The sequence below is a fragment of the Centroberyx gerrardi genome, chromosome 10 (assembly GCF_048128805.1).
Source record: "Centroberyx gerrardi isolate f3 chromosome 10, fCenGer3.hap1.cur.20231027, whole genome shotgun sequence".
NCBI classification, from domain to species: Eukaryota; Metazoa; Chordata; class Actinopteri; order Beryciformes; family Berycidae; genus Centroberyx; species Centroberyx gerrardi.
This window is the reverse complement of record NC_136006.1, coordinates 11,138,827-11,152,186: the sequence shown is the minus strand read 5'-3', so window position 1 is coordinate 11,152,186 and position 13,360 is coordinate 11,138,827. Positions and strand designations below refer to the sequence as shown.

At 43.9% G+C, this 13,360-nt stretch overlaps 2 protein-coding genes across 4 annotated transcripts in view; one reads left to right on the top strand and one right to left on the bottom strand.

Annotated features, from left to right (window-relative positions):
- The window catches only part of traf3ip1 (TNF receptor-associated factor 3 interacting protein 1), a 328,730-nt gene that overhangs the window by 108,916 nt on the left and 206,454 nt on the right, over positions 1-13,360 (top strand). The window lies entirely within an intron of this gene.
- The window catches only part of hdac4 (histone deacetylase 4), an 89,416-nt gene that overhangs the window by 6,362 nt on the left and 69,694 nt on the right, over positions 1-13,360 (bottom strand). For 2 of the 3 annotated variants that reach the window (XM_078285954.1, XM_071897808.2), the window contains exons 22-23: positions 10,786-10,904; positions 9,098-9,231 (exon numbers count right to left, since the gene is read on the bottom strand). In XM_078285954.1, the coding sequence (XP_078142080.1) occupies positions 9,098-9,231; positions 10,786-10,904 (253 nt within the window). Of the gene's footprint in view, positions 1-9,097; positions 9,232-10,706; positions 10,905-13,360 lie in introns of those variants that run through there. The other variant, XM_078285955.1, reaches the window with a different exon arrangement.

The following is a 13,360-nucleotide window of genomic DNA, read 5'->3' as shown; positions in this document are numbered from 1 at the left end:
AGTGGCGATGTGTTTGAATGTGACGGACAGGTGTCCAGAAACACTGCAGCCAAACACTGCAGAAACCTCACTTGAACTAATGTGGATCCCTCCTGGTTTACAGGATTACTTTTGAATGTGGCTCGCAGCCCAGTGTTGAGTCACTCCAAGCGGTGAAGAACAGCTCAAGCTGCTGACACAAAAGAAAATAGTCCTGCAGATGCACACCTCCTCCCACTCACCGAGAGCCTCGCTACTCTCTGACACACAACTACAATGTGCGCTTTTGTACTGTGTCCCACTCCACGGACACAAATACACAGATGCAGATACATAAAAGCCGCCTAATCATACAAACACACGCATGCACACTCATGCACACATATACACACACACCTCTTGTGGCTAGGACTACTAAAGTCTCCAAGCCACAACGCAGAGGAAACAGGGGTATTCCCCAATGTGCCTTCCCAACCCGGAATGATTCCATTTCCCCTTGGCCGACTGCGCTTACAACACTTTCTCACCCCCTTTTCCAAACAGGCCCATTCGGCTCTATATTCACACACAGAAGAAATGCACCCCTTTTCCGCTCAATCATAACCCCACTGGAAAAAAGACCAACTGAGGAAAGAGGGCGTAGAGAGAGAGAGAAAAAAAAAATAGGTTTGGACTGAGATTTTGGAGCGAGGCGGAGAATGCCAGAGAGAAGAGGAAAAAGGGATCGTCGGTCGGTCTTGCTCGGCCAAGGCTGGAAGTTTTCTTTTAATTAAAACAAATAGTGGGTGGGAGGGGTCCGCGGGGGCCGAGGGAAGAGGCAGTCTGGGGAGAGGGATACTTTAATCCTGCTGTGGCACGACAGGCTGCATCATGCACACAGGCATGGTCAGAGGTGCGTGCACGCACACAGATGTGCATGTACACAAACACTTTTACATTTACATTTAAGGTATTTAGCTGACACTCGTTCACCAACATAACAAGCAACCAATAGCCTGTACATTTTTGCAGGCCCTTTGTTCAGTGCCTGTACATCTCTCCCTCTGCAGTCCCATATTTTAGTCACCTACAGCCAACCCCATTTTTTCCACACTGCAACAGTAACAATGAGGAGAATAAAATGAAAATCACAGCCCTCAATTTATTGATAGAAAAATAAAACGGTGCAGCCAAAAGTGTGTGGCGCACAACAAAGTGAACCGCACCTGCTTCAAACAGTATTTGCAAGTCGTTCTTTGCATTATTGTTTTAATGTGCATGGTTGGTTGACATTCAAATGCCTGTAATTGTTTAAACTTTCTGGCACTCGTATTGTCCAATCTGGCAAATACAATGAGTAATCCATGTAGGTTAAAACAAACCAAGAAAAATATTTACAAAGACTATTTAACTCAGATCTGAGAAGGCATCCGTCTGGTAGCCATCAGTCTGTCTCTATTGATTTTAACCAATCATTCTGATATCACACAATGAAGCAGTTATTTACTCATGCTGTCTTTGCACAATTTGCTTTTATTTTATATTGTATGATCTATGATTTTTTCTATGATCCCCTGACAGAAGGCTTAGTTTCTTCATCTCAGCCATCTTTTTAAGTCTTATTTAACCAGGCAGATTGATTAAGAGACACATTGTTAGTTACTGTTGCTGTAACTAACAATGTGTCCAAGGTGAGGGAGTGTTACATATCATCACACACACACACACACACACACACACACCTGGGAGCCGCCCAGTATAGTTCGCTATGAAGCCGGTCCACTGGAGTAGTTTTGGGTTCAGCACTGCTTGCTTGAGGATACTTTGATTGTAGTGATTGAGGGATGGGAGAGCGTTACTTATTCACCACCCCCATCCAAAATTTCCCCAGCCAGTCTGGGGATTCAAACGGTCAACCTTGCAGCCAAAAACCTGCTTCTTCAACTTTCAGGCTACAGCCGCCCACTGCTCACCCTCGACCATAACCCTAGCCAGTCCCAGCCCAGCCCAAACTAACCCAGCCTGCCTCAGCACCCTGTCAAAGCAGGGTCAGGGGTTCCCCGGGGTCCCGTGGGGTTCCACCCAGGCCAGGGTGGGATGGGGGCAGCCTGTCAGCTTGACTGACAGCTGGGCCTCACGCTTATAAACTTTAATGGTTCTTGTCAGCGGACTCCAGGGGCCCCCACCTGCCAGGTATGGCAAACACACACATGTACACACACACACATACACAGGCATGCAAACTCCATGCACGCACACACAGCCCCAAACCCACACACGCAGTGATCTGCCACATCATTCACGGTGACGTTTGTGTTTATTTGAGTTTGCGGTCCTGCTCTCTGCGTCTTCATACCGTCAGGTCTGCTGCTTTCCTTCAAGAAAGAGAGAAGTGTCCTTTTGTTCAGGATGGGTTGCTGTCACCATGTTGACTGAATCCTGGGGAAGTCTGTTTCCCTGTGTGGCACGGCCTTCAAACGCACGAGGTCCTGGCCAACAAAACTGAGACACCATGGAAAGCCATGAGCCGGGCGTGAGGAATGTGCCCCGGCAAAACATTCCGGAGGGAGGCTGAAACCAAAACAGTGGAAAGGAGGAGGAATTCCACTTGTTCAGCAAAAGAAAAGTGCACAAGGCATCCATTGTTTACTGTTGTGTCCATGTGCATATGTTGGCGGTCACTGAAAGCGGTTGATTACGTTATGCTAACTGAACAAGGTAACGATGTGTATTGTGCAAAGCAGGTGACCTTTTCGGCGAAGGGGTGTAGGTTTCCCTTGTAATCGGGGGGGAAATAGCCATGCCCAAGGGGGGACAGGTGAAGTCGAGCGTGCTTACTGTAACTGGAGTGTAAACACACCGAATAACCTCATTGACAGCTGGTAACAATTAGCATATTAGCCTGTTGTTTATCAAATAATTGCTAACAACCGTGGTTTGGACGGGGCCAACATCTGTTTGCGAGCAATCATCAATTAGTCCCGAGTTCAGAGTTGACTAGTGTAGTCGCCAATGCATCATTCATGAGCTATTTAACTAGAAAGACTTCACGATTACGCACTCCAGTGGTGGGGGCGAAGAAAAGAGCCCATAAAGTCCATTCAGCAATTTTTATCCCTCTCTTTCCCAGCTAATTTGAGCTGCTTTCAAAGGGAACCTAACGCTCATTATAGCCAAGCTCGTCTTAACCTGCCAATAAAAGCCGGGATATATTTCTCACACTGGAGCAAGCAGTAAAACGCTGGATGCACAAGCTACAGTCACACAGGAGGTGAAGGGGGCTGTAAGGAACACCTTCAGGATGTTTTGGCTCCGATGAAGGAGCTGCCTCACTCTGCATACGTAGACTGCTGTACGCTACAAGCCCAAGTCTTATACTTAACAGCCAAAGGATAAGAAGTATTTGCAATTACTGTAATTCTTAACCATTTATTTTACCCTGCTTGGAATAGCAGATGTGTGGAGTTTAGGGTTCGACTTTTGAACTCCTGTGCACCTTGGATCGTCCATCTGCTGCTCCAAGCTGGTTAAAACAAACAGCAAGATTTATTGGCATATACCATTTAACCCAGGTTTTATGGTTAACACTGTATGCGATAGTTGGATCAGAGATGTCAGGTCTAGTATGATGACGTCTTGCGTTCAAGACAAATCCAGACAATACAAACCCTCGGGCAGTTGGAGGCTGCATAAACAAAAGCACAGCTGACCAGCCAGTCCAGCTGTGGTCCCATGCCTGAGCCGACTCGTTTGCTCCCTTCACACTCAAACACACAAAATATTGTATATCCGCTATAAACTCCCCCACACATCAGACACATACAAATGCACAAAAACACACACCGGCTCTTTTTTTCCTCTCCCTCTGGCTCAACCCCCCGCTGAAGTCTTTCAGCTACATTCCGCCTCCATTACGGAGACCGTTGCCGAGATTATGATAAAAACACTTGCTTCCTGCCATTTCGCTCTGATCAGGAACGTTTAAGCCTCTCTCTTTTTCTTTACTATCAGTTACGAGAGCCCCGTGTTTTCGCCCTCTTGTGCTGCAGTTACAACACTATGAATGGGTAACGGGACAAACAAGTCAATGATCTGTCTTTGCTAAAGAGCTGACATCAGTTTTCACCAAAGAACCAACCGATGCAACTCATGAGAACTCCAGGTCTGCACTCAGGCGGCCAATAGTATGTAAAATTGTGTTGTTCACCATTTTATCAAAGTCAACAGGCTGCTGTTGTGATACTTTTCTGTGTTTTTAATTCATACTTCCCCAGAGTGAAAACTGAAACCTCACAGCCAGGACTCCTATACATCTTCCATTAAAAAATCAAAAATCCTTTTTCCAGAGCTTCATTTCCTGACTGGATCTGAAGACTACCACAATTGTACATTGGCGTCTACATCTATATAAAATGTGTAGTCATGCATTTCGGGAATGAACAACAATATCTGACTCGTTTTACAATGCTTGCTGTACAATTCCCAAACTTCTCAAAACCTGGATATGATCAAATTCATTCCATACCTTTCCAAACTTTCTAGACCTGCATATATAGCTGCTTTATAACAATAGCTTCCTCCCTCCTGACTTCAAATGATTCCTCCATTTCCTTTGATTATCTGATCCCTAGGCCCGTGGCTGACCCGCTGGGAGAGGTGTGAGGGTAACCACTTTCAGATGTGTACCAGTGACAGGGTCCCGGGGTGCGCGGGCAAGAGGGGCGTCCTGCAGGGCCGAGGGGAATTGCCGCTCACTGCCTCCCTGCCTATTTTAGGCTTCTCAGCTCCTTGTGGCACCTACCCAGTGACCTCCTCCAAACCCCTGTTGCGCCTGGCGCTCTGCAGGCTGCTGAAACCTGAGAACAAGCCCCCTGATCCAATTCATTACTTTTGCAGCAGGGCGGTGCAGTGTAGTAGGGAGACCGTCCTTCAACTGGAAGGGTTCAAGCCTCTGTGACAGCAAAAAGCATCCGCCCTGCTGAAAGTGTCTTTGAATCCCTGAATCCCTACCAGCTCAATGGGTGCTGTTATGTAGCTGACCCTGTTTGCTTTGACTTCGCAATATAAATGTAAGCCATTAGTTTGGGGCCATGAGACAAAAATAATTGAGATATATACTGTTTTTCTCCATTAGATAGATCTAACATCGTTCTGTGTCTGGGAAAAAAGGAATTTGGTCACTTTGCTTTGCTCCCTGACATGTTACACATGACTCTTTGTATCAGAGTTTAGTATTGGGGAAATTCTCTTCTTTTTTGGGGGATGTTTTTGCCTTCATTAGACAAATTAGATATCAGTGCATCTTACAACTGTCTTTAACATCTGCAGGTCTCACACCAAATCCTAATCCCTTTGGGTAAACTAAAGGAGACAGATGTACAGAGGCTCCTTCAGACTTGAGGTTGACAGTCACTGCAGCTGCAACCTTTGAGTCACTGGTGGGCATAGCACAGGTAAACAGATTAAAGTTATTAGATTAAGGCTCTAGTGTTTGTGTATTACTCCTCATAAGCAAACCTTGCTGCAGCAGAGCTGTTACTTTTCTGTGACAGGTTTGGCACACTGCAGTGCTTTCCTCTTCAGAAGAAACATTCTGGTAACATTGCCGCCATGTTCCATAATCCTTTAACAAAGCCCCAGTCTGTCCTGTGTCACTTCAAAGTTCCTGTGCAATTCATCTGTCTGTGGTGGTCAGTGTCTTTATGTTCCAGGAGATGGTGGGTTTGGTTGGTCGCGGTGACCGAGTTTTATTAATGTGATCCTACGTTATTGTTCTGTTTGTTTTGCTATCGGTCCAAGATCCACATGGAACAAGGCCATGCTGCTTTTTACGATTCCAAGAGCTCATTTATAGCTCGGTCTGTCTGCAGGACTGCAACAACAGGCAGAGGGATGCACGGATACCACCTTTTTCACAGCAGATACGGATTCTTTAACTAAACAAGTACTGATCTGATTGATTACTTTTACTGATATAGACTTAGACCATTCATTTGGGGCCAAGACATAGAGATATAATACATTTTTCTCCATTAGAGACACTTGAGAGAAAAAAGCAGGACAAATGAGTGCTTTTGCTTTCATTCTTGACATGTTACATGTGGAGCTTAGTATCCAACCTTAGTAGTACTGGAAAAATACTCAAATACAAGGACCAACAGGACTGAAGAGTGAATGCTTACTTTTACACATAACTCTTGTACATCACAACCTTGACTGGCGTCCATGTTAAGCCATATAAAACAGTGACAGCAGCAAAAACGGCCAACTTTAGCAAAATGTCCTAAAACTTTTGTCACCGACTGTATTTCATGATTCTAATTCCAACAATGCATTCATACACCATATCATGATGAAAATAAGCTGTGGAGAACTGGTCACGCTCTGTATGCACTGCGAGGCATATAATAGGAAGTGTAGCCCCATATGCATCATTATTGCTGCTCTGAAGGCCTCACTAGGCAGAGGGTAATGGCTTTAGCAGGTAGCCATGTCCAATTACAACAAACACTCAGAGGGTGTGCTTGTGGCTGGGTCTGCAGCAACACTTAGGGAGACTGGTCACTTGCTCAAAATAAATGAAGTTCATGCATGCACTGTCAGTCTGGATATTCAATCTTTATGTGCAGTTCTTAGTTTAGATACTGGCCACTACAGTCTTCTTGGTGTTGAGTCATGGCATGAACACTTTCTTAGCTTGTGTAGCTGAGGTGGCTCAGGGTAAGAAAGGCAACATTTTGAATGTAAAATGAGAAGTAGAACACTTTTCGCTCTCTTCACTTGTTCATAACTATTTCTATATGGGGTGAATTTGCAAGTTGTCTACAAGATGTCTGCACTGGGCAAACTCGTTTTTGAGATATCACTCGAAAAAAGGGTGTGGTTCAAGAATAGAATAAGAATTCCTCCACAACAGGTGCCAGGACAGGGTTGAATACATGTGACCATTGGCGTTATGTAACAATTTTAACACTGCAGACCATGAAAACAAAACTTCTGAAGTGTGAATCCCCCTTAAGCTTCACTTGACTAGATGCAGTGAGCGATGACCTTGTTCAAACACTGCGCCGACTTCTGAAGGATTTATACACACTTCTGAGACACAAACAGACACAAGAGTGTTTGCACACACATGCACAGACCCACATACACAAACAAGCTCACAAACACAACCTCTCCTCTTCCCCTAAAGCTCCATTCTCTCCTTTCTGCACCACAAGTACAGTAGTCCTATAACCAATAAAAGCCTTGAGATATCTTGGACCCATAATCTGAGGGGAGAAAATGAGACGGAGAAGCTCTTCCAAGAAAGCACTCCAGCCTCTCCATTAGCTGGAAGAAAAGAGTGGGCGGTTTGAGGAGCTGTTATTTTGTTGTGTGCCATGAATCACAGAGGGCCGATGTTTGTTCAATTCCACGGCCCGGCCTACACACTCCCACAATTAACCTTCTGCCTGGAAATCCTCTCCCTCTGACGTGTGTGTGTGTGTGTGTGTGTGTGTGTGTGTGTGCAGTGTGTGATTGTGGTGTGACTTCCTCTCTGAGTGGTAGGGACAAGGTAAGAGAGGATGTAAGGAAGATGGTTTTGACCAGGATAAGGAGCAGTATTGAAGGAGGAATGAACAAGCTCTCCCTGTATTGATTTTCACTTAATATATCTATGTAACAATGCCATCAAATCAATTTCCTGTGCCTTTATTATGCTTGGCAATTAAATTAATTCTTATGACCCTCCTTGCTTAAGTGTTCGTTCTAGACAGAATTTCTTTTAGCACCGGTCATGCGTGACAGACACAATTGAAATGATCATTCAATTGTAGCATATTGATTTTCAGGATCAACTGAAATTTAGCAAGCAATAGAAACAATCAAGTGGAGTGCAATTGCATTCTAAAAATTTCACACTGACAACAAGAATAAACAAGAGGCACTTGAGCTGCCTAATGTCCCGTCATAATCACCATGGTATATTAAACATAACCAGTTATGCTAATGAGGTAATAAATTAAGCTAATGAATGCATTAATTAGCAAATATTTCTATATTAACGTGTTATATGTCAGACGTGTTATGTCTTCACATAATCAAATCAAATTAAATGTGTGGAACCACAATTTCACCTTATGGTTAAGTTTTTCCTATAAAAATTATATCACTAAATATCACTGGAACTAAGGTAAACATGTCACTTCTCAATTCTAGATCACAAATGATTGAAAGGGTTTAAATAAAGCACTGGGCATGTGTGTGTGCTGTGGACACATGTGAGTCTGCATGTGGACAAGTATAACGGGGCCGTCCGCCAAATATTTTCTCTTTTTTTTTTCTTACATTTACCCAGAGAATGTATGCTGAGCAGGCGCGCCGTTTTTCAGCACTGCCATGCTTCACATTCACACAGTTACATACATTAACACCTGGGAGCTGCCCAGTACAGTCTGCCTCTGCTGTTGCTCACTTAGCAGCTGAACTTGAACAATTGGAGGTTCAGTACTTTAGGATTAGGCGATAGTGGAAATCCTCCTGTCAACCAATCGTCATCACATAATATGGCACATATTGGAACACAGCTTTTACATGCACAACAAACGAGAATTATTATCTTTACAGTAAAACTGATAAACAAGTATTAGGTTAGGATGTATTCCCAATACGAAGCAGTGGCACTAGACACTCAAGACACTTGACACGCAAATGGGGAAGCACATGGGACAAAACCAGCAAATGCTGATGAAGGCTCTGTGAAATGTTGTTAAAACAACTTGAGCATAATTTATGTCCCTACATGCACTTCCCCATTTAAGAGTCTTGCACTATGCTACCAAAGATACCGAGGTAATTTAAATTGAAACAAAATTAAATAAATAAAAAAACAAATCGGCAAGGGAATGTCCATCGGCAATGGATTCAGTCCATTTCTGATTCCCAGTGTATTGGCACTAGGGTTGGGTGATTGGAGGATACTCTGATAGTATTTTTTGAGGTAGGCGAAAGCATTAGTTATTCACTTCCCTTGCATATGACAATTTCCACAAGAAGTATTTCGTTGGCATACCCCATCTATCATCCCTCAATCATCCCTCTAACCCCCCCCCCCCCCGGATCCATCCCTCCCTCTTTCCCTGTGCTCTCGTCTTACCTCATTGCCCAGCAGAGCGGAGACGCAGGCTTCGGAGGCGTCACATATGGCTGTGAGGTCGTGACCCCCCTCCAGGGCTAGCACCAACCGGCCGCCTGCCAGACCCATCAGCTGCCTGGTCAGGTAGCCAAAGCCTGGACACACAGGAAATGACAGCAGAGAGGAAGGAGAGAGAGAGAGAGAGAGAGGGAGAGAGAGAGAGAGAGAGAGAGATATGGGGGAGTACTGCTGTTCAGGCTCAAAGTTCTTTTTTGGACATTGATCAAAGAAAAAGAGAGACACGGGGGTTTGAGGGTGGATGAAAAAGTGGGCGATTGCATCATATTTTCTTTAAGGGGAGAGTGAGAGAGAGAGAGAGAGAGAGAGAGAGAGAGAGAGAGGGAGAGAGAGCAAGGAAGAGAGAGAAGGCACCGGGGATTTTCTGGGGGCCTAAAAACACGCCATAATACGAGCCAGGTTTAATTTTAATAAATGCAGCTTTGCGTTTTGGCTCGGCCACTGCCTTTGATCTTTTTCTTCCAGGAGGAGGGGGGTTTTAATATATGCATTCAGCCATACCACCCTCTCCCCTCCGCTCTACCCCTCTCCCCTCGTCCTGCAATCCCCTCTAAACCACCCTTATCGCCTCCTCCCCAACCATGACCCCTGCTCTTATTTGAGATCTGCAGGATGGTTTTAGAAAAGCTCTTTGCTGGCACGCCAAGGTCTCGGTCTGAATACACAAGTCAAAGAGGTACAAAATAAAGACTAGGTGTGTGTTTGTGTGTCTGTGTGTGTGTGTGTGACTTTTTCTTTCCATCTGCCTGTATCTCTGGACGCTGTGTCATTGATTCTTGATTCTGAGTTAAACCAGACTGATGAATCAACCAGACTGACCACTAACTACCATTACATACACTAGCAATTGTGCCCCACTGTTGACCATTGTTAGCCATTACTCTTGGCTCAGATCATTCCAGTGGCATGAATCAGACTGGAGCACTGCTTGATGTATGTGAATGGCACAGACAGAGCTGTTAGCCTGTCACCATGTTTTTACACCAAAGTTTTTAGAATGCGGTTTAACGATCTCCAAATTCCTCAAAAGCCACGACTCCTGGCTTTTCAAAACTTGGACAGGTGGGACAAGCACTGCTGAAAATGTGATCAGTGTGGGGAGAGAGGGATGTGGTGAGTGTGTCTCTGTACACATGTGTTGTGAGAATCAGCTCTTGATGGTGTGTCTACAAGCCTACAGCATCTCAGTGGGAACATTACTTAATTCAGATGAAGAGTGTGTCAATCACAAAGAGAGAGACAGATAAGTGAAGCATCTACAAGCCTAGATCAGTAGCAAAATTATCAAATTCAGATACAGACAGCGACTGAGAAGTGAAAGAGAAGTGAGAGAGAAAAAAAGAAAAGACTAACTCCCCAAAATTACACATTATCTTCTTCTATTCACTCCCACCTCACTCCCTCTCAACAAAACAAGCAAAGATTTGCCAAAAACTGGTGCTGCATTGCACAAGCGTACTGTAATACATACGGTGACTCTTTGCGGAAGGCATGCAGCTAAAATTGACAAAAATATGCATGCTACATTAGAAGCTATTATAATAAACTCACGGATTCTTATTATTCTTATTAGAAGAAATGCTTCAGAATAATGTGGAGTAGTTATTCAAGCGGCTGTGGTCAGCACTTACATTTGGCTGTCAGTCTGTATCCTCCCAGGGGCGGAGCGTGGCCCTCCACCGCATCAAAGCCTGATGACACCAGAACCACGTCTGGGGCAAACTCGTTGGCAATAGGCATCACCACCGTCCTACAGTAAGCACAGGAAAAAAAGTCAACAAAATAATGTCTTTACAATGGAGACTGTTATGACAAGTTAATAGAATACATCCATAGAATTGATAAAAGCAGGCAGATTTTGAAAAGTGATACAAGGCTTGCCATCACTGACCAACTACTGGGGCTTTAGAGGAGGCTTTGTGTGTTTGTGGGATTTTTGTGACTGTATCACTGTGTGTATATACAGTATGTCCATGTGCATAGTTTTTTGAGATACTGATCCGTGATCAATATGCATATAAGGAAATTCTGTCATTTTCACTTGCTACCCTCCACAGGAAGGCCAGAGTGCAGGGTCAATTACAGAGCAATTCCCCTGAAGCTGGTAGGGATTCAATGTCTTGCTCAAGGACACTTCAGCAGGGTGGAGGCTTGCTGACATGGGGGCTTGAACCTGGTTCTTCTGGTTGAAGGCCGATCTCCCTACTCACTGCGCCACCTTGTTGACTTGCATCTGTATCAGACAGGCCTATTGAGTGGTCAGACTCCATTTCCCCGCCAATATTTTTGCAGTTCCCAAATTTTTCTAGGCTGGCTAAATGGCAGGATGACTGTCTGGGCTATCGGCACCGCCAAACATTAATGGCCCCAAAACACATTAAATATATTTCCTGGGAAATGAACCTGCAACTCAACCCACTCCAAAGCACAATCAAAACCACTGAGCCTGATGAGCCAAGCTTTTAGGACACGATTTCAAGATACCAACATTTCAATCTATCCCATGGGAATATAAACAGGTTGGATTTTTCCAGTACCATATTTCCACTACGTTTAACTGTGGCAATGGAAGTGGAACCCACAGCTCAATAGACAGGGAGACTTAAGAGGCACAAGAAAGGGGAGCAATAAGATTGAGGCTCTCAAAGGACTACAATGGATGTACAACTATGGCCTTTTGAGAGATATTTCACCCATATTACATACTTTAATAATGGTTCTCTAACCTTCAAAACAGAGGTTCAGCAGTTGCGAGAATAATCTTTTCTGCTGCTCATTTGAATTAAAACATTCATTATAGTTTTCACTTTTTCTATAGCTTTGCTCTCCCCTTCATGAATCTCAAAGCAAACATTCATCCATAAGTTTTATGTGTGTGTGCATGTGTGTGTGTGTGTGTGTGCGTGTGTGTGTGTGCGTGTGTGGAGGGGCGGCATAACCATGAACACTTCTTGAAGTGGGAAGTGTGGCAATTTGGAGGCAGCATGATGATAGAAGATCCAGAAGAAAGGAAGAACAGAAGGACAGATAATATTGCGTGTGTGTGTATGTGCGTGTTAATTACGGAGGATAATTCTAACACGGGATGGGTGTGGTGAATGAGGGCTGTTTGAGTACAACCTCCATCTGACACACAGCTGGTAGGGAGTACTTGTGTGCGCTATGTGTCATACACAGAAATCCAATCAATTTGCGGGATACAATGATTCACTGTAGGTTGTGGTTGGAGTTTCCATTGCTATATATGAGCCAAGCTTATATGTGACCCTATTTGACTCACCTCTGTGTCATACTAAGATTGTTTTGCATGGAAAGATTAGATTAGATTACATTAAATTAGATTACATTGAGTTTATTGACCTCATATTATTGTTAGCTTGGTTCACTTGGTGCATGTCCTTGGTGCAGAGTCGATTAATAATAAAGTGTGAACGAATGACGATGAATTGTGAGATGGAAAAGGAATAGAAAAACAGATTAGTAAATGGTATAAAAATTCAAATGCCTTTTTAAAAATAATTTATATCAATTAATATCAATTTAAAACTCTAATTTATTCATAGTTTAAAGGCTGAATAATGAAATGGAATTATGGACACATTTAATTAAAATGGAATTATGTTATTAATTGCATAATGTAAATTCAAATTTGATTAATCACTTTATCAAATGTCTTTTAACTGTATTTATTAATCAATAACAATTAATCACTGAATTAGTCTATAATAATCCGATTGGTGCACTATTACTATTATATATTGATAATAACTAATATATTACGGTATAATGTGGCATGGTGATCTGGGTTAGCATGACAGGCTGTCTGCGTATAATAATAGAAGGAATTCCCAGATGGCAAAATCAGTGGCTCTCTGGGAGCAGCTGTGGGACCTTCGGTTCTACACAGGAATTTTTGGGCCCAGGATATTTGGGCAAGCAGTGTTTTGGTGAGGTCCGTGAGTGACGGAGTACCACAGGGTTCCGTCGTTGGTCCCCTGTACTTTGTCGACCTCAGGAACACCGTGTTGGTGTGCTGGCTGTGGGCGGGCGGCGTGCCCTGAACTCCTGAGGCCACTGGTTTTTCCATCTCTCGCTTACCACCAAATTATAACCCTCAACTGGGCACACCACACCCCCCACCACAACCACACGCATACGTACACACAGCTGTCTGAGGGAGAGGCTAGAGGCAGTATTAGGAGCTTT